The following is a 20,353-nucleotide window of genomic DNA, read 5'->3' as shown; positions in this document are numbered from 1 at the left end:
TGTGGGAACAAAACGCTTCACAAAAGCAGAAGAAGCCAAAGTGCCGGCAGACGTTTTCACTGGAAACGTCATCCGGTCGCTCGGAGATCAGAGGCAGAGCGGAGCTGTCTAAACACTGGGCGATGGATGTAACAGAATACTGAGTTTGAATGATGGGCAGCGAGGAGAGCACACCATAACAAGTTCACAGCCAGTTCATCAGTCTGAAAGAGAGGAAGAGAAAATAGATCCACGGCAGGAAAGACGACACATTTACAGCTTTTAACTGCTCAGATATGTTATTTTGCAGCCCCCCCCCTTTGCGTTTCTTATTGATGAAGACTTCTGGTGGTTTTGAAAAGTTCACATCAGACGTCTGACTGAAAGCTGAAATCAAAACGACGTCCTTGTTTATATCAGTTCTAATAAAGTGGATCGTGGAGAATTCAGCCTGTAAAAAATTTTTCCCATTTACTCGACCGTGAACCTGCGTTACATGCTGAGGTTTATAAATGAGCATAATACAGTTTAATTTACTTCTATCAATCATGGTGTAAAAGTAGCTGTCACACTCTTAAATGGCGGATATTTAATTTTGGGAAAAAGAGAAGCAAAAAAAAAAACCCTCCTCCTTGACATCCTGTTCCTCTCAGCCTCTCTGTGCTCTGTTTGGCTCTGTGGGAGTTTTGTGTTCAGATAATAATCTCTCATTATGTTGCTACAGTCAATTAACATCCATTACTGTCAGACTGCATCTCTGAGTAAATGTTGACACTCGCTAATTCTCAGCAATACGCTGCTCGCCACATTTAACCTGGAAAAACACTGCAGAGAGGATTTTTTTCCCTCATTTGGGCTTCGTCAGGACAGATTCGACCACATCGACTCCGTAATCCTGCTTCCTGTCGTCTTGTGTACTCACACGTCCACCAGAGGCGCAGAAACACTGACTGAGGCTTTATTTTGAGGATATATATAGAAAATAAGTACATTTACTCAAGTACTTTAGTACAACTTTGAGCTACTTGTACTTTACTTGAGTATTTCCATGTGATGCTACTTTAAACTTCTACTCCACTACATTTATTTGACAGCTTTAGTTACTTTTCAGATGAAGATTTGACACAATGGATAATATAACAAGCTTTTAAAATACAACACATTGTTAAAGCCTTTATAAGTATATAAAAGTAGCAGCAAAGGAAGAAATAAAACAAAGGAAAAAGCTTATTGTATATAGAAGGAGTATACTGTTAAATATACACAGCAAAACACAGTTAGTAGTGAGAGTGCAGGTAGTGCAGTACAGGCTGAACACGACCTTAGTAAAAACCAGCTTTAGTACTTCAAAATATACATAAACTGTTGTATGAATTGAAGTAATGTTATATGTTTATAATCTCACATTATTAACTACTCTGCTGTTTCATGAAATGTGTTAAACTGATGTTTTAAAAATGTGTCTAAATGTTAAAATACGTTTCTTGTCTCAGGAAAGAGAAACTCAGCTGAAACAACATAAAGAGTCAAACTATTTATAAAATCAGAGTTCAGCACCTGAACGCAGCGTTTTACTGGAGGAGTTTAGTTTTCTACAAATGTTTTGTTGGGTTTATTTTTTGTTATAAAAGGTAAAAGTCAGTGAAATCTCTTCTTCTCTTCTTCTCTCTGCAGGTTGCGACATGTGTGCAGACAACAGGAACGGCGAGTGTCCGATGCACGGTCCTCTTCACTCTCTGCGGCGGCTCGTCGGCACCAGCAGCACGCCGGCACCCGTCACCCTGCCGGACGTCCCTGATTGGCTGAGAGACCTGCCCAGAGAGGTGAGAACTTCCTGTCTGTTTGTCTTTTCTCACACAGTTAAAAGCAAGTCTACATTATGTATTTCACAAAAAAAAAACACGTTTCCTCCACATTTATGAGCATGAACTTATTATACAGATCATATTTTATAAGAAGGAGACGTCGAGACTGTGAAGCCCACCAAGTAAAAAAGTAAATAATAGAAATAAATATTTCTATATTTTTACAGCATTTCCTTTCTCATAAAGCAATTTTAAAAAATTAGAATAAAAACACGTAATAAAAAAATATGATTTTCTGATCAAATGTTATGAGTTTAGTGACGTTTTTTAAATAAAATGTGTGATAACTCAACAAATATCTGTATTTGATATTCAGCATCATTTTCATCACATCAGTATCAATTACAGCTTTTTTTTTAATCTGTTGATTCAATTAACATGAAAAAATATGAACCTTTACAAAGTTTTTTATTTGATGTCGCGTGAAATGAACTTATTGATTTATTGTCTGACAACATGCACAAAATCTAATAACTTGAGACAGTTTTTATGACATCATGTGCGTTTTTCAGTCACCAATAATCAGTTCAAGGCTGCAACTAACAATTATTTTCATTATGGACTAATCTGCTGATTATTTTCTTGATTAATTTGTGGATTGTTTTGTTAATGAAATGTCAGAAAATAATAAAAAAAAATGTCTGTTATTAATTTCTTAGAGTCCATGTTTACTCCTTCAAATGTCTTGTTTTTGTCTGATCAAAGAGATTCAGTTTACTGTCACACAGAGACACAGGAAAGCTTCAAATTCTTCAAATAAAAACATGTTTAGCAGGTTTGCAGAAAAAAAGAAGAAGAAAGACTGAAAATTAATTAATCTTAAAATTCATTTCCAAGTAAAACTAACAATCTTTCTCTGGTTGCAGCTTCTCCTCTGTGAGGATTTGCTGCTTTTTCTCACCGTAAATTGAATATTTTGAGGTTTTGGACTGTTAAACTGACAAAACAAACAGGACGGACAGTTTGCTTCATTTTTATTGGCCGAACGACGGTCAAGAAAATAATCTGCAGATTAATTCATAATGAGGATAATTATCAGCTGAATGATGCAACTTATGCTCACCTTTAACCTCCAGCTGTTCACCGCTGATCCAAAGCGTGGACCCGTGTGTGTTACATGTGAACAGAACATCAGTTTGTTAACTGGCTGTTGCACGCCGGGACGTTCGACCTCCTTCCTGGTGACATGTTCTGTGTTTTCTCAACCCTGATGTCCCTGTTGTGTGTGTGTGTGTGTGCAGGTGTGTCTGTGCACCAGTACAGTTCCTGGTCTGGGTTATGGGATCTGTGCGGCTCAGAGGATCCCTCAGGGAACCTGGATCGGTCCGTTTCAGGGAGTCCCTCTGCTGGTGGACAAACATCAGTCCGGAGCCGTCAGGAACACGCGACACCTGTGGGAGGTGAGTGGACGGACGAGCAGCAGAGCCGAGAGATGTTGTCAGTTTGCGTTCTGATGTGCATCTTAATCTTAACCTCTCTGAAGCCCTGTTCAGACTGGATGTATGCCAGTGCAGGAGGTGATTTGAACATTACCAGTGGGGTCATGTTTATTACTATAACTGTTCAGTGATTGCTTTGCTACTTCTTTTTGGATCAGCTCAGTGTGAAAAATGACTTTTGTGCAAAAATTAAGGAAGTCAAAAATGTTTTTGCTAATCTGATGATTGGAAACATTGAAACACCAACATACAGGCCTGTATGGGAACCAGTATAACCATAGAAAATAAAACAAAACCAACATTAAAGCTCATCAAATGTGCTGCTGTGATGTCAGCTACATGTAGATACTGACGTCCTCTTCTCAGCCCAGATATTTGTTTAGATTTTAGCAAATCGGCACCATTAAAACTGCTAAATCAGCCTGTCTACAGACTGATGTGATACTGAAGAACACGTATAAATGTGAAGCCTCTGGTTTCTAAGTGGATTTATGGAGGTTTATTATTATTATTAGAGATGTTTAAGTCAGACTGATTTCATGTCTGCGTGTTAGATTTGAGTTACGACTCCGAGAGGGATTTTCGACTCAAATTCACCTCACGCAGCGTCTTTTGCTTCACCTTCAACTCTCCTGCTGAGTGTTTATTACAAACCATTTCCTGTCACTTCCCTCCGTCCAGAGCGATGAGTGAAATAACCGCGTACACATGCACACGCTCTACTGTTCCTGTTCATGTTGTTTGCGTGTTGCTTCGTGGTGGCGTGTTTCTGGCGTTATGGTGTTGTTTTTGTATGCGTGTGCGGTTGTGGTCAGCTTCATGTCACCTCTCAGTCCATTGATCAGAGCAGATTGTATTTACATACAGTGGCAGGAGAAAGTCAATGTGGCAGTTATAAACAGCTGCATTAGCATGAGAGAGAGAGCGAGGGATATGCCGGTAGACAGAGAGAGAGTGAAGGATGCTGGGAGGGCGGAGAGATAGATGAGTCCCTCGTGGCCGAGCTGGTAAAGGTCAGTCAGACGTCGGTTGACCGGACATCAGTCTCTCTGCTGTTGACCGCAGCAGGACGTCAGGAGGAGGAGGAGGAGGGAGGAGGGTGGAGGTGAAGCTGAGGGGGGAGGGGAGGTGGTGGTTTGAGGGTCTGGGGGTCAGAGGTCGGGAAAAGGGGGGGGGGCATTATAGGCCAAGTCCAGCAGGAGCAGGGAGCTCATCATGTCAGGATTTGTGCTTAAAACGGAGAACTTTGGAAATATTTTTTTCATCAGTTCAGATGTCGAGTAGAGAGATCTCACCTGTCAATCACTTCCAGCTATTAAAGGGCTACTCCACAGATTTATCATTTCACTCCTAAATCATCATCATGAAGCAGCAGAAGCGGTGATATCCTTTCTCTCTGGTGCCTACATTACCCACAATGCAACTCGACCACAGGCAGTTCAGCCAGACATTTGTGTGTGTTATGCTAGTAGCGGCTAACGTAGCCTGGATCTGCTAGCAGAGATGAGGAGCTGCAGAGGTCTCTCTAACTTCACATTAACAGATTGTTTTACTTTTCAAACGTCTTCAAACCGACGCCGACACAAGTGACATCATTTCTCACAGCTTCCTCTGGAGACATGAAAGGTTTTATACGACTTTTGACAGATCAGATTAGATCAGATGTAAAAAAAAAAATCCGTGATGGAAATATGACATTTCTGTTAGTTTCATGTGTTAATTTGAGGAACGTTACAGATGTGATGTTTCTTCAGTGGAAGTCTGACTGATGTTTAAGTCAACACGCTTCACCTACGTCATTTATTCACTACGTCTGTTTACATTGAACTTTGTCACATTTTGCTTTCATCGACGCGCCGACGTCTCTGCCTCAGCCAAGCGTAGACATTTTTTTTTTTGCAATATTTTTTTTCCCCTCCACACGTTTTTTTTTCAGCATAGATTGAAAATGCATCTGTACAGTTTTGGACACATTCTTAACATCCACATAAAGGACAAATAAGTCGTTGCCTCTCTTCACCTGTAACATGACGTCTGCCTTATTAATCTGCATATTATAATGTCTCATCACTAAGACGATGATGGTGATGATGATGAAGAGCCTTTTTCCTTTTCTTCTTCTACTCACTACACTCCTGCAGCTCTTGCTCTTTTCTGCAGGTTGTGTGACATAAAATCTAAATGTTACTGTCATTTAATAAACTAAATTATTAATCAATTAGTCCAGTATTGATGCTCCTTTTAGCTCTGGTTTGGTTTTAAGACTGAACGACACCACTAGATAAATATATGGACAAGCAGATGAGAAGATGTTTTCCAGCTCTGCCTGAGTCTGAATGAAACATCTTTGTTGTATTTGGACCCAGCAGAGTCGAGCCGCGTCCCTCTGTGGGGTCTCGAACCAGCCTTTGAAGCCTTCCGCCCTGGAGAGATGCTGATCCGATCACCCGGCTCTAACCATCGGCAGTTTATCGGCTGCCGGGCTTAAACCGGTCATTAGTCCTATTGATGAAGAAGCTTTACACACAGATCCCATTAAAACTCACCGGTTGTTAAACTCACTTATTGATGCTCCCCAAAACAGGAAGAGATGTGTGTCCTATAGCCAATCAGGGGAGCTTGTGTCATGTTGTCTATGGTGTCCAGGAAGGGCCAGTTTTAATTAAGACACTTGCCGTTACACGCGGGTGGACCGGTAGAGGATTTTCTGGTGCTGCAGTATTTTACGGCTCGACAAATTGATCCTCTTCCAGGCAGAAGTCGCTGTTTGAGTCTCAGTTTATGGAGGAATAAATCTGCAGCTGTCGGACCTGCAGCTTTATCACTCTGTGTTAAAGAGTCACGAGAAAGAGCTTTTAACACAAACATTACTTGAATATGAGTGTTATTTATTCTGATTCTGATGTAGGAACGTCTTTGACAACAGTGGAAGGAAGTAAATCCTTTTTAAAGCATCGTTTAAAAAAGTACAATTAATCAATTCAGCAGAAAAATTCATGAACAATTTTGATAATTGAATAATCAGTTAATTAATTTTTCAAGCAAAACAGCAACTATTCTCTGGTAGCTTCTCAAATATGAGTATCTGTTGCTTTTCTCTGTTTTTTATCATAATAAACTGAATATCGTTGAGTTTTAAAGGATGTTGCCTTGAAGTCTGGTAATTGTTGATGCTGTTACTGTGTGAATCATTAATGGATTTTATTGGGAAAATAAACTATATTTATAATAATATAAATAAATAATCGATATTTGAAGCCGAAATGTAGTTATTTACTTACTTTACTGTCCTGTATTAGTGTTTTATACTTCAGTAAAAACAAGAATTAACAGTAAAATGTACTCAAGTGTTTAAAGTGAGGTAAAGACCATTTTCATACACTTACAGTTTCAGATCAGTCAAAAGGAAGGAAAGGAAGGAAAGATGAAAAGTAAAAAGAAGGAAAGAAGGGAAGGATAGAAAGAAGCATAAAGACGAGAAGAGGAAGAAAGGGAAGCAAACAAACATCAGAGGAAAGGAGAGAAGAGAGGTGGATCATTTATCTGCAAATCATCTATCTATTATTTATTTCTTTAGGTCACCTGGGGGAAAAAATCCCAAACTAAACACTGACATCCTATCAGTCAAACATTCACTCTCCTCTACTGTGTCATTGTTTCTTTTACTTAACGTCCTCCTCCGCTCAAAAACATGTTTTTCTTCTTGTTCCTTCAGTTGGATGTTTGTTCTTCTTCTCTGTGCAGAATGATGTATGTTCACATTCATCTGCTGGAGGAGGAAAAGGTTCTCTGAGTTCACTTTAAATCTCAGTTTAACACGTGAACCTACGAGCAGGATTCATGACATCACAGCTAGTTCGGAGCCAATCGTGATCCAGTATGCAAACACTGAGAATGAACTTTACAGTGAAGGAGGAGATGTAATTTTTTATAATGTCCTACTGGGTGACTGAACTTGTTGTTGTGGAAAAACCACATCAGCAACAAATTATTTCTCAAATCAGATTGGGCTTTAGTTAGTGCAGCTTTAAGTAAAAAAAAAGTACATTTAATACATTTTAGCCTTCAGATTGGTTGAGAAAGGAAAGACATAAGTAAAGCCTGACACAAAGAGGGAGAAAGATGAATTATCAGTGATAATTTGTGAGTTCATGTGATGTTGAATGTGAACAATCTGCCATCAGATAACTGGAACGATGAGAACAAACTAGAAAGTGCCAGAACTCTCTCTCTCTACGGTGCTGTAGTTCAGTACTGGAGGAAATGACATGTTGAAGGAAGAGAAGAAGACAGTTTCTCATTCTCTCTCATCCCGGATTTTCCCGAGTATTCGAACCGTTGACCTCCCGGTCCGAACACTGAGGCCTTCTTGATTGAAAAGAATTTGCAGTAAAAACAGGAGAAAGGGTTCCCGATGTCACGGCTCTGACCTCGTCCTCCGGGGTTTTTACAGGAGTTTTCTTTTGGACAGATCTCCGACTGGACGAGCTGTCAGCACAGAGTCAGTGAAAACAGCCTCGAACATCGTAACTTCAGAGCAGCAAAGAAAGGAAAACTTCAGCTGCACAGTTTGAGGCAAAATATTTTGCTAGTGTGGGACGTTGATGGGACACATGAGGATTCAGAGAAATTCCAAAACGCCTGTTGGCATCTCGGCTTTTTTGCATCATAAAACAGATAAAACTATTTTCTTAATCTGGTTCTTGCAGCTGAATTCATCTGTTGATCTGTTCACGTCCGTCCGTCCGTCAGCGTATCTGATGCTGTGTTCTCCACACACTCCTTATTGACTTTATGTTTTTAGTGGTTTGTGGTCTGAGCGTCCAGTAAAGGCCCCGTAATGTTTTCCTGAGTGATGTCATTATCTAATGTTTGTGTAACTGTCTGAATTCTGGCTTTTATTAAAGGCTCTGATCGCCATTGACATCATCAGTGCGATTACATAATCGTAAATGGTTTTCAATGTCAAATTACATGTTGTGCTTCTCTTGCTTGGATTTCAGTGAGGCGTTCTGAGCTTTTATCGACGGAATTTATGAATAAAAGAAGCGGGAATGACCACACTGATGCAAAGCAGCAATTGAGGGAGTCTTGACAACACTGTGATGTCAGAGGTGCAAGACGCCAGCGATACCTTTAAAGGTCATGAAAATGGAACACTCGATAGTCAATTTACAGCTGATTGACGCAAAAAGTTTTCAAGTCCTTTTTAAAGTTACAATCCTTAAGATTTTAATCAAATTTTCGCCCATTCAGTATTTATGTTCAGTAATTAGCTCTCGATATAGTAGCTTTTATTTGTAGTGGCGGAGTCCGCCGTTCCTGTGCTGGATTCAGATTGCATACCTAACCTGCAGCCTAGTTGAAAAAGTAAAGTAAAGTAATTCAGGCTGCATTATATTTCCTTCAAAACTTATTAGCTGTTGCAATTTAGTCGTACATAAACATCATTTCTAGGAGACAGCGTTTCCTTTTTGGACATTTGCTGATGCTGTTGTTTATCTTGAGAGTTAAAAAGTTGAACCATGAACTGACGTGAGTTTAGAAAGCGTTGACTTTTAAAAGCACTCAGATTTCAGTTTGTTTGAAGCAACATGAAGTGCTTCCCCACTTTATCCAGCTCAGATCCACTTTAATGATTCGTAATCGGCCTGTTCATGACTTCTATCACCTGGGTTCACTTCAACAATAATAACAATCGAATATTCAATTCAGTTCAGTTTTATTTATAGAGCACCAAATCATAAGAAAAGTTAACTCGGGTCACTTTTCATATAGAGCAGGTCTAGACTGTACTCTACTCTTTAATTTACAAACCCCAACATTCCCCCATGAGCAGCACTTGGCGACAGCAGCAAGGAAAAACTCCCCTTTAACGGGAAGAAACATCAAGCAGAACCGGGATCTAGGTGGGCAGCCAATGGCCTTGACTGTTCGGGTTCAGAGAGAAAGAAGGAGGGAGGGGGGAGAGAGACACAGAGAAGCATAATAATAACAATAAAAATGATAATAATAATAATAAAGATATGACTAGTAATAATAATAACAATAATAGTAGGAGAAGGTGTCAAGGCAGGACACTCATAGGAGCAAACCACCATCTCTGCGCCATGGCCCACCTCAGGGTTTATAATATTTTTGTTTTATGATTTTATCTGTATTTCTGTGGCAGCCATAAAGTTGTCGAGCAGGAATACTAAAATACAAGTCTCAGAGGTCCACTTAATAAATTTTCCACCACATCAAAGGTCCAGTAAGGGCATTAAATGATATTTCAGTACAAAAACTCCAGAACTCTGAACATGAATGATATTTCTCTATTAATGGTGGACAGGACTCCTTTATTGTGGAACCAAGTCCTTAAACTTGAGCATAAAAAGGTTTGATGGCCAGACAGAAACACTGCTGTAAGTGTTTATTAGTGAGTTTTTCACTCTATTCACTGTTGAAAATGCTGCAGCTGGAGGTTTGAAATAACAACTTCAACTCAGTTTTGTGGTTCTTACCTCTTTGTAAGAACTTTTGGGATAGTTTAGTTTAAAACGGCCATGTTTGGTGTTGGAGTGGCGTCTTATGTTATTGCTCTTCGCTATGGACACTGTTTCATATGCAAATCAAACACAATGGTCTCATACGTCCCTCGGGCAAAATGAATGCCTGATTCTCAGTCCAGTCCTTAAACACATGTTTTTCTCTGTCAGTCTTTCTTTTTTTTTGTATCAGCTAGTTTTGAACAACACATTTTACTTCATCAACCGGAGCTCCGACATCCGACAACAACCTCGCTAACTGTGGCGATTAGCAGGCGGCTGAATAAAGATGACAGCTGAGGTGACAGTGATGTGTCATTCAAAAGCGGTCTGGTTCAGGTTGCGGTTAAAGTTTGTTCCTGGTCTGAATTAAATTGTTCTTCAGTCCAGATCCAGACTGGAGTCTGCATATTGAGTATGTTTGGTATAGAGTAATCAAATCTGTGTGAAAACAGTGAATATTGAAACTGACTCGAGGGAAAACTCTGTAGTCAACACAGCGTCCTCCTCGCCAAAATACTCCTGAATGTTCTTCAGTCTCTAATATGATGAAGAGACACATTCAAGTCACTGATGTGAGGCGTTTTTCTTGGCTACAGACGCAGCATGCATTGTTCATGTTACCAGGCTTTTCTTAGATCCTCTCTGCTCCTGTTGTGACCTGTTGTCGATATTTGTAGGTTGTTTGTTAAAAAGCGATCTAGATGATCTGCAGGTCAAACTGTCGGCCGCACTAGAAACCAGCCCACAGTTCGGTGCTGTTTGGTTAAACCCACTCGGTGACTCGGGTTCATTTCTCCGCTCTGTGTGACATCACCCTGTAGGCATGGTAACCGCAGGGGTTCAAGAACAAAGACTGGGGTTTTCCATCAGGACCTTCATGTTAGAATAACACAGAGAGTGTGTGTACATGTGTGCGCAGTCTCTTTATAATCCAGTCGTGTGTTTGATCAGTGTGTTTTTTCACAGCGATAGAGCCGCTGGTTGTTTCCTCTCCTGTGTTGGTGCCTGTAGAGGCTTTACATGCTGTGATTAGCTCCAGTACAAACAGTTATCATGTTCTCTTCATGTTCATCGTGGTACCCACAGTTCTCTTCTTCAGCCTATTAGCGCGACTGTTTGTCAATAAAGGTACTGTCATCATAGTTGACCAGACAAACATTGAAAATGAGTTTCTCTTCTCTTATTTTCTCAATCTTCTTGTGTTTTTCTGTCCTGCACGATCTGTATGTATTGTTCTTTAATCTCTATTTTACCGTCCCCGTCTCAAGACAAGAGTTTTAGACCTTGAGAGTAAGGGTCGAGTTGTGCTAAAAAATAACTAGTTTGTACGATGCGTTGTCTGACCACATCGGGAGGCAAACGTGTTTGTAGTTATTCCAAACGGCTACACGTTAAAGTGACAGAAATAGTTGTATAATGAATGAAAAAAGAGAGATGCAGAGTGAACCTCTGCAAGCTGCCAAATCATAGCATGAGGTGGGTGTAAAATATTGATATATTTGTGTTCGGAAAGTTACAGTAATGGTTGGACACAGCCTCCCCAGTGCCAGCGTTGGAAAGGTGAGGGGAGAGGAGGTTTCAGATGCTGTTCCACCATCCAAAAAGCAGTTCTGGTGGAGTATACTGGTCCCTTAAGGTTGACTGGCTGTGGCTCAGCAGGCAGAGCAGGTCATCTACCGATTGCAGTGTTGGTGATGTTGATCCACCACTTCTTCTGCTCACATGTCAAAGTGTCTGATGTCTTGGTGTCCTGTCTAGGTGGTGGTACCTCAGTCCTGTAGATGGTAGTGCATTGGTCTGGTGGTTGTGATACATCAGTTCTGTGGCCAGTGGTTTATTAGTCCTGTGGGTGGTGGCTCCTCAGACCTTGGGTGGTTGTACCTCTGTCCTATAGGTGGTGGTACCTCAGTCCTCAGTCCTTTAGGTGGTGGTTCCTCAGACCTTGGGTGGTTGTACCTCTGTCCTATAGGTGGTGATACCTCAGTCCTCAATCCTGTAGGTGGTTTTACTTCAGGCCTCTAGGCCGTGGTACCTCAACCCTTTGGGTGATGGTTCCTCAGTCATGCAGGTGGTGATACCTCAGTCCTGTGAGTGGTTGTATCTCAGTCCTGTGGGTGGTGGTACCTCAGTCCTCAGTCCTGTAGGTGGTGGTACATCAGTCCTGTGGGTGGTGTATGTTGGTCAGGTGGTCAGTGGTACCTGTAGGTGGTGGTACCTCAGGCTGAGTCATTGTACCTCAGTCTTGCAGGTGGTGGTGCGTTGGTCTGGGTGGTGGTACCTTGGTGTGGGTGGTGGTGCTTCATGTGGTGGTGTTGGTGCGTCACGCTCTGCTGCTCCTCCCTCGCCCTCCATGTTGTGTGAGAAAGCAGCGAGCTCTGCCTGCAGACTGGATCTGGCTGCTGGTGACGCTGAGGTGAATCAGAGTCGGTTATCCAAATATTATCTGTTTCTCTGAACCATTATTACCCCTCTGATTTATGAGTCGGCTCACTGCTCGCTGAAAACACAGTTTCAGATGGTGAAGCGGCTCTCAATGGATGTGTGGAGGCCCAGAATGTTGCTCTAGGGCATGACGGCGGCGGTGGTGGTGGTGAAGGCAGTGATGGCAGCAGAGTTTATGAGGCCTACAGCTGAAAAATGGACTCCTAAACGACAGGTTGTGTTTAAGAACACTGAAAGATGTGGTGACTGAATACCAGTGTGTCATGGACAGGATGAATGAGCGAGACTATGGCTTTATTTTGGTTTTATTTAACCTTCATTTCATTTCACCTGGCAAGCCAAGTATGAACGCATTCTGTGGTTACAGAAGATTTAACATCCAGAATGACAACAATGAGTAGAATCAGCTGGATGTGGAGAGTGAGTAACAGTATGTTTTGTCTCAGATAGGAATAATCAGGTAAGAATCATAAGGAAAGATTGAAGCGGAGGAGTGAAGGAAGACTGAGACAAAAGAGGAGGGACAGAGGATTTAGAGGATGAAGAGGAAGATGAAAACGTGTTAAATGTGTGGAGGGAGATTTTAAAGCTGCGTTAACTGATGTTTTGTCTTCTGTCCTTTTCAGCAGAAACAAGTAGTAAACACAACACTGACATATCATCAACTTTTAAGTTGATATGTTGAACTTGTTAGCAAACAGTTGTTTATTTCCACATCCAGCAGTTACGGAGCAACATTATCATTCATCTGGAGTCGTGTTTCTGTCCGACTGGTCAACATAAGTCTAATATTCACTCTCTTTTAGCTCTGTTTTTGCTCTCTACCAACTCCTGAGGGAAATATCTGGCTCTTTAGCTGCTAAATGCTCCACTATGTTCACCAGCTAGTCTACAGCTAACTGTGTCTGTTTGCTGTTTGGCGCTGAGCAGGTAGTGTACAGTGGCTTTTTAGAGCTTTTTCTCTGAAAACAGCTGCCTGCTGCGGCCCAAAAATGACACTATGAGAGCACTGAGAGTGAAATAAAACAGCAAAGTTGCAGCCGGACAGATAAACAATGAGCTGAAACTCACTATGAAGCTCTGTAAAGCCGAGAGGAGCTGCAGAGTCACTGTAGGTTCATCACACATTACACACAGATCGTACAGTGGTAAAGAACACATTTAGACAATGTGCTACCTAAAAGGTATGTTTCCTACATGTTCGCTGAGTGGTAAAGAAAAAAATGAATTTGTCATGTGTAAACTTTTCCTTAATAACATCTTTCTGGCACGATTTTGCAGCAGCGCCAGAAATTTTAGTGCAGTTTAGGCCCCGCTTAATGATTTTGACTACCTTAAGAAATTCTTTCCTTTGCAATTACACAATGCAAACAGTGTTACGATACTGTGAGTCTGACATGATGTTCACAGTTGTTATTAAAGCTACATTAATTGATTTTGGTGGAGCTTTAACTGTCAATTATTTAGCTTTTTTTTTCAACTGATGATCTTGCAGTTTAGGGAACAGATCATTTGCCTTTTTCATGAGGTGTTTACATTATTTTGTCCATCACCTGCAGCAGGAGGAAGGGACAAAGTAAGATTAGGGTAAAGGAGGAAGAGGTGAAGGAGGAGGGAGAGGAGGAGGAGGAAGGAGGAGGAGACGTGGCGAGATAAGGAGGAGGAGGACGAGGCCGATGAAGAGAGCAGATAACAGTAGAATTAGTAGAGTTTCATTGATTAGCTGTAGAACAGAAGCGTGCAAGCATTGATCGGCTCTCAGGAACAGTTTTACAGGATTTGGACTGAAAAAGAAGAAGAAGAAGAAGACACCAGTGTGTTCTGTGGAGAAAGAAGAAGAAGAAGTAGACTGACAGTCGGACTTTTTCTGACGTTGATATTGTGTCTTTATACAGCTGACAGTCTGAGAATCAGACAGAAGAGACTTGTTGCTCTATATGATCAAGATAATGACCAAAAACACACCATCTAATATATTTACTCATGTAGAAGCTTGTGCCTGCAGTATATTCTATATTTTAGAGCATTAATTATGTATTAGGGGGCCTTTACATCACTATCAAGCATTTATTTATGCAGTTTTGCAGAAGTTAATTTGTTTTTGAGAATCTCCGATATCTGACATCTGAAAATCAGTAGTGAAACAAACTTTTTCTCTTCTTAACATCATTATAATTTATCTGTAGTTTGTCTTGTAGATTTAAATTTCCAGTAGCTTGTAATTGCACCACAGCAGGAGTCTTTTTCTCTGACATTACTGTTGGGTGTCAAAGGTCAAAGCAGACCTGAAATTACAACCAGATGAAGTCAGTGACACAAACTTGTTCATTTTGGGAAATATTTCATAACATTTGGATAATTTTAAGTTTGAAATTTAGAATATTTTTTGAACTTTTTGACACAAGTCACAACTCAGAGATAACTGCGAACATATATGTGTTCACCTGGAGCAATTTTAACTTTCTTTAGCAAATTTTGCACATTACAATTTTTAGCAAATCTGTAAAAAAAAAAAAAAAATTTTTAACTTATTTTATTTCCTTTTCTAAATTGCAGTCAAACAGTACAATCAGCTTTTCAAATATTTACATTCATACAGGTGTAAATGAAGCAATGTTAAGAGTCTGTTCATGATTTTTGACCTTCCATCATGTGTCCATCGTCCATACAGCCATGATCAGTGCATAAGTAAATAAAATGAATAATAATAATAATAAAAAAAGGTAAATAAAAAAAAAATAAAATGAATAAATAAACAAATTTTAAAAAAAACAAAACAAAGCAAAACAAAAAAAGTTACAAATACATACATACGTACATATACACCAAAAAAATAATCAGTGACGTTTTGGTCAAGAACACGTCTGTCTTTAGTTGTAACTTTGCTGTTATGTTTTTCATATAATAGACGTCCTTTATCTTCTCTCTCCTGAGCTTTCAGCCATGAGAATTCTCAGTAATGATATCTGACTATTATTTTCTACTTTTTGGCAATAATTCCCACAAGAAAGTAAGACGGTTCTAACAGCATCTCTATTTTTAAGCATTTTTAAATCTCATTTTGTGTGTCATGCCAGTAACCTGACAGCTTCGGACAGTCCCAGAATATACGTGTATGGTCTCCCACCAGCAATGACCCGAGGTGCCCCCAAATTTGCAAATCTGTAAATTTAATAGAGAAGTGCTCAGTGATATTAATACATTTAATTACTATTTTCTATTTTAATGACCACATTTGAAACAGTTACTTTGAAACAGAGATTTAAAGTTCTTGCACACCGTTATGTCTTAATGAAACTTTTGTTGCTTTATGATGTTTTGGTCGACAGGACTGACAGTCTGCAGGATTAGTGGTTGCTTCCTACTGCACAAACAGTAAATAGCTTAAATACTTCAGGGGGAAATATTTCTTTATTTTATTGTATTTATTTGACAGGGACAGTGTTCATACGACAGAAAAAACTGTGAATGAGCCAGAGTTACTCTAATAGACAACTTATGTCATTTTAGAATAAAATGACATAAAATTATAAAATTCATGGTACACAACAGAATTAATACAGATTAATACAGTAAACATCCACTAATGTCACATCTTATCGGTATTTGTAGTTGATGGAAATCACTTTAATATAAAAATATTGAATCATCTCTCAGTAGTTTTAATCCAAAAATAAAAACTTTGTTAGCCTGAAAACCTGCAGACTGACCTCTGCTGACCTCTGCTGACCTCTGCTGACCTCTGCTGACCTCTGCTGACGGAGGATTTCAGATGTTTTGGTTTTAAAAAGCTTCAGATACACTCTTGTATGTTTCCGTGTGTGAGAAAGTGTCGTAACACCTTCGGAGGAGATAACCGGCGGCTGCATTAGTGACTTATTGACACGCGCGCACGTCACACACCCCGCGATAAACACATTTAACACACACACGCTCGTCACACACACATCGTCCTCTGATGGCGACGCAGCCATTTACATGCCAGTGTTGGTACGGAGCGGCGGTTAAGTGTTTTTAACTGATAAATGAAGCACATTCCTGTCTGGAAACACACACACACACACACACACACACACACACACACACACACACACACACACACACACACACACACACACAGGGTATCTCTAGCGTCTGCTCGGCTTGCAGACAACAAGAAGATTTACTCTCTGTAATAAGGTCAAAAGGTGAAAACACTGTTAGTATACCTCAGACGCACTTTCTGTCTCTCACACACACACACACACACACACACACACACTCAGCTGTTGGTTGACGTTGTGCAGGCCGATCACTGACAGCTGTCACTCAGAAACAGAGTGTTTTCACTACAAAACAACAAAAATATTCTCATTTTAGCGTTCCACAGACTTGTGAGACTGAAGCTCAGATGACTCAAACCCCCAGAGAGAGGTCACCATCAGGACCTGAATACAGTTTGTAGTCCTCAAATGTGGATGCCCAAAAATTTAAAGTATGAATGCATCAATCTGATACATATCAGTGCCAATACTGACCTTATTATGATGTATATCGATGGCCAAAGTGCAAAACCTCCTATCTGCAGAATTTTCTGATTGGTGGATTTTACTTTGGATGATGAGAACAAGGAAGGTTTTGCTCATATTCAGTCTGATGATAGACAGATAATCCCGCCCTCCGTTGTGACAGAAAAGTCACACAACAAAACAAAAACACAACACAGAGTTCCTGGATGTGTAGAGAGGCTGCAGCACAAGTGAGTTACACAATCACTGAACATTCATCTCCAGCGGACCAGGAAGCAAATTCTGACCCTAGTATACTACAATGTAGTAACTATTACATTTACTACATCTTTTTACCTGGAAACAAACTTAATTTTATTTTTAATTTAGTTTAAATTATTAACTGAATTTAGAGCATCGTTTTGTAGAACCTCTTCCAACTTGGACCAAGTGCAAAAGCTCCTATCTGCACTTTGTGAGGCATTAATAACACATAATATAATAATATAGTCCAAAAACAGTGTATCATGTAAACAGGTATCCTTAACAAATAAGGATTATGGCAGACTGGTATATGTAAATGTTTAGTCAGGATACTGGTTTAAAACCATTTCAGTTTTTTGGGGGATTTGGGTTAGAAGAAACCAGTCTGCCATAATCCATCAGCATATTTTCCTCTGATCTCAACTATAGTTAAAATAATTCATAATTTCTTAGTCAGGATACTGTTTTGAAATCATTGCAGTTTTTTTAATGACAGCACATAATGACACCTGTTGTCCTCGCGGGTCAAAACTGACCCGATGACAACAGGACGGTTAAAGACAGAAACGTCTAAAATGTGAAAAAGTTTGATATAATGAAAAAAAATATATTTGCAAAGTCTGAATGAAGCAAACAGTTCCTCCTCCATGCCTCCCTGATGCATGAAACTGTGTTCTTGTGTGTGTGTGTGTGTGTGTGTGTGTGTGTGTGTGTGGACAGTGACAGAGCAGTAAGTACTGACAGCTGAGATCAATGAATGTAAGAGAGAGTAATCCACCCTCTAAAACACACACACAGGCCGTCACTCTGTGTGTGTGTGTGTGTGTGTGTGTGTGTGTGTGTGTGTGTGTGTGTGTGTGTGTGTGTGTGTGAGTGTGTGTGTGTGTGTGTGTGTGTGTGTGTGTGAGAGAGAGAGTTAATCCTCTCCTCTTACCTCAGGTCTTCTGGTTCTTGTAAATGTAAAGAGGCAGAGACAGACAGATTAGACTCCGTCTTCTACGTCAGTGTCAGTAAAAAGTTCAAGTAAATAATCATATTTATTCTCTTTCTGTAACCTAGCAACCTCTTCATCAGAGTGTCTGTTTTAATTTGACATTTAAGACCTTCCTCTTAAATGTCCCGTAAAGTTTTAGAAAAATCACTTTTCACTCTGTCTGACACTATTTATAACAAATATATAACTAAGACAACACAAAGTTCTGAGTTTGAACAAAGTTTGTTCTGCAGCGGTTGATCTACGTCTTAAAAGTTCAAGAGGTTAAAGACACAGATGAAGGTAATAATTGATGATATTTTGTAGATTTGATTCTCTATATTAGACACTAGTAAAGTTATTCTTGAGTTTCTGATACTGATCAATAAGTCTGTTAACTTCAGCTCCACGATGTTAGAAAATGTTGCTTATGAGCAGAAATATCGGCTCAAAATTAAATATATTTAGGTGGAAATTAGAACTGCAAGAATTAATCAATTAATAGATTAGTCGACAGAAATTTAATCAGCAACTATTTTGATAATTGATTAATTATTTTAGTAATTTAAAAAAAAAAAAAAATGTATCTGAAGACCTTTGACGCTGAGAAAATTATAACAGTAATTTTTCACTATTTTCTGACACAAAATGATTCATCGAATCAAGAAAATAATCAGATTTATTACTTGCAGTCTGATTATACGTGACTTGAATAATCTATTAATCATTTCAGTCGTTCGTTTTAAGCAAAAATGCCAAAAACTTATCTGGTTTCAGTTCATTAAATGTGATGATTTAATACGTTTCTTTGTCATAAAAGACAGTAAAGTGAATATTTGGGGATTTAAGACTTTTGGTCAAACAAAACAAAATATGTGACGACCTTTGACTGAGCGAAATTATATTATTCTTTGCGTTTTCTGACCATTTATAGACATGAAGAAAATAATTGGCAGATGAATCAATAACAAACATAGCCGTTAGTTGCAGCTCTGCTATAAATAATAATCTGCAACTATTTTGACAATTGATAATATTATCATTTCAGTAAATTTATCAGATTTACTGCTTCTCTCTGTCTGGTATGACACTCAACTGAATATCTTTGGACTGTTTGATGTTACGTTGGACCGAACAATTCTCAAGAAAATAATCGCCTGATGAATCAATAATGAAAAAAATCCTTTGTTGCAGCCCGAGTGGAAATCAGTGCCGATGTTCCTTTGAGCAAAGAGCTGAACAGCAGCGTCCAGTGTGATGAGCGGTCTCAGTGTGTCTGTCCCCGACAAACCGAAGCTCAAACAAGAATCATTTATTGAGCTTTAAGAAACTGAAGCTGTGGTGGAAAAAAAAAAAATCCAGTTTTGTCACGATTGTTGTGCTCAGATGGAAAAATGACAGCCGGAGCCGGGTGGGTGGGGGCGGGGGGGGGAGGGGAGGGGGAGGGGAGGGGAGGGGGTGGGGGGGGGAGTGAAGGCCTGCAGCCTGGCAGTGTTTGCAACATTTTCTAGCTGTTGAACTAAACAACATGTTATATTTGGCCGTTTGTCTTGCAGATGGAATTTTGTAGCGATGGATTCGATAAACACAGGCAGCAAAAACGTCTTTGACAGAACAGCATCAAGCTAGAAACCAGCTGCTGGTCCGGAGAAGCTCCAGTTCACTGCTCTGCTTCAGATGTTTCACTGTACAGACGGACAGCAGAGCCTCACACAGGTGGCTCTGTTAGTGAGGACACGGTGTCAGATATAATAAGACTGCTCAGCCAGTATTAAACAGATAATAACCGAAGAATAATACCGACATTAACAGTAAATTAGAAGTGAAACAGGTCTGCAGCTGTTTAAAAGCAGCACAACGACAATCTGAACATCACTGATAGCAGTGAGGAAGCGTTTCACTCCTTAAAACATCTGACAACTCATTGTGTGGTTTTTTTTTTTTTTTGGATCTGGCAGGCCACCTTCGGGGTGCTTCCCGCCCTGCTTTTTTTGGAAAGGGGAAACCACAGTTATGCGGAGTAAAGTGGAGCAGGACGACGCGGGAGGCTGTTAAACGTGCTGTGATTTGTTTAAATAGACGTCAGTGACAAATGGCTGAGAGTAACAAAAGCTTTAAACAACAGCAGAGTGCAGGAGTTTCATTAGAGGCTGCAGGGAACACAACACACACACACACATACTGCTATACTTGTGAGGACAGTCAGTGACATAAGGCTTTAACCTAAACCTTATTCTAACCTTAACCCTAAAACCACGTCTCAACCCTCAGAATCAGACACTGGTGCTTTATTACTGGTCCTCACAGAGATACAAGAACACTCACATCATTCCCAACTTTATGTAAACAGAGCACTCAAACAAAACGAGGA

At 39.9% G+C, this 20,353-nt stretch overlaps 1 protein-coding gene across 9 annotated transcripts in view; it reads left to right on the top strand.

Moving 5' to 3' along the window:
• Positions 1-20,353, top strand: part of prdm6 (PR domain containing 6) — a 127,150-nt gene that overhangs the window by 24,803 nt on the left and 81,994 nt on the right. For all 9 annotated transcript variants that reach the window (XR_010924551.1, XR_010924546.1, XR_010924544.1 and 6 more), the window contains 2 exons: positions 1,654-1,802; positions 3,086-3,244. Coding sequence is in view for 6 of the 9 variants with exons in the window: in XM_067573230.1 (XP_067429331.1) it covers positions 1,654-1,802; positions 3,086-3,244 (308 nt within the window). In the remaining 3 variants the exon portion in view is untranslated. The remainder of the gene's footprint in view (positions 1-1,653; positions 1,803-3,085; positions 3,245-20,353) is intronic.

This window comes from Thunnus thynnus, chromosome 2, assembly GCF_963924715.1.
Source record: "Thunnus thynnus chromosome 2, fThuThy2.1, whole genome shotgun sequence".
Lineage (NCBI taxonomy): Eukaryota > Metazoa > Chordata > Actinopteri > Scombriformes > Scombridae > Thunnus > Thunnus thynnus.
This window is presented reverse-complemented; position numbering and strand designations above follow the sequence as displayed.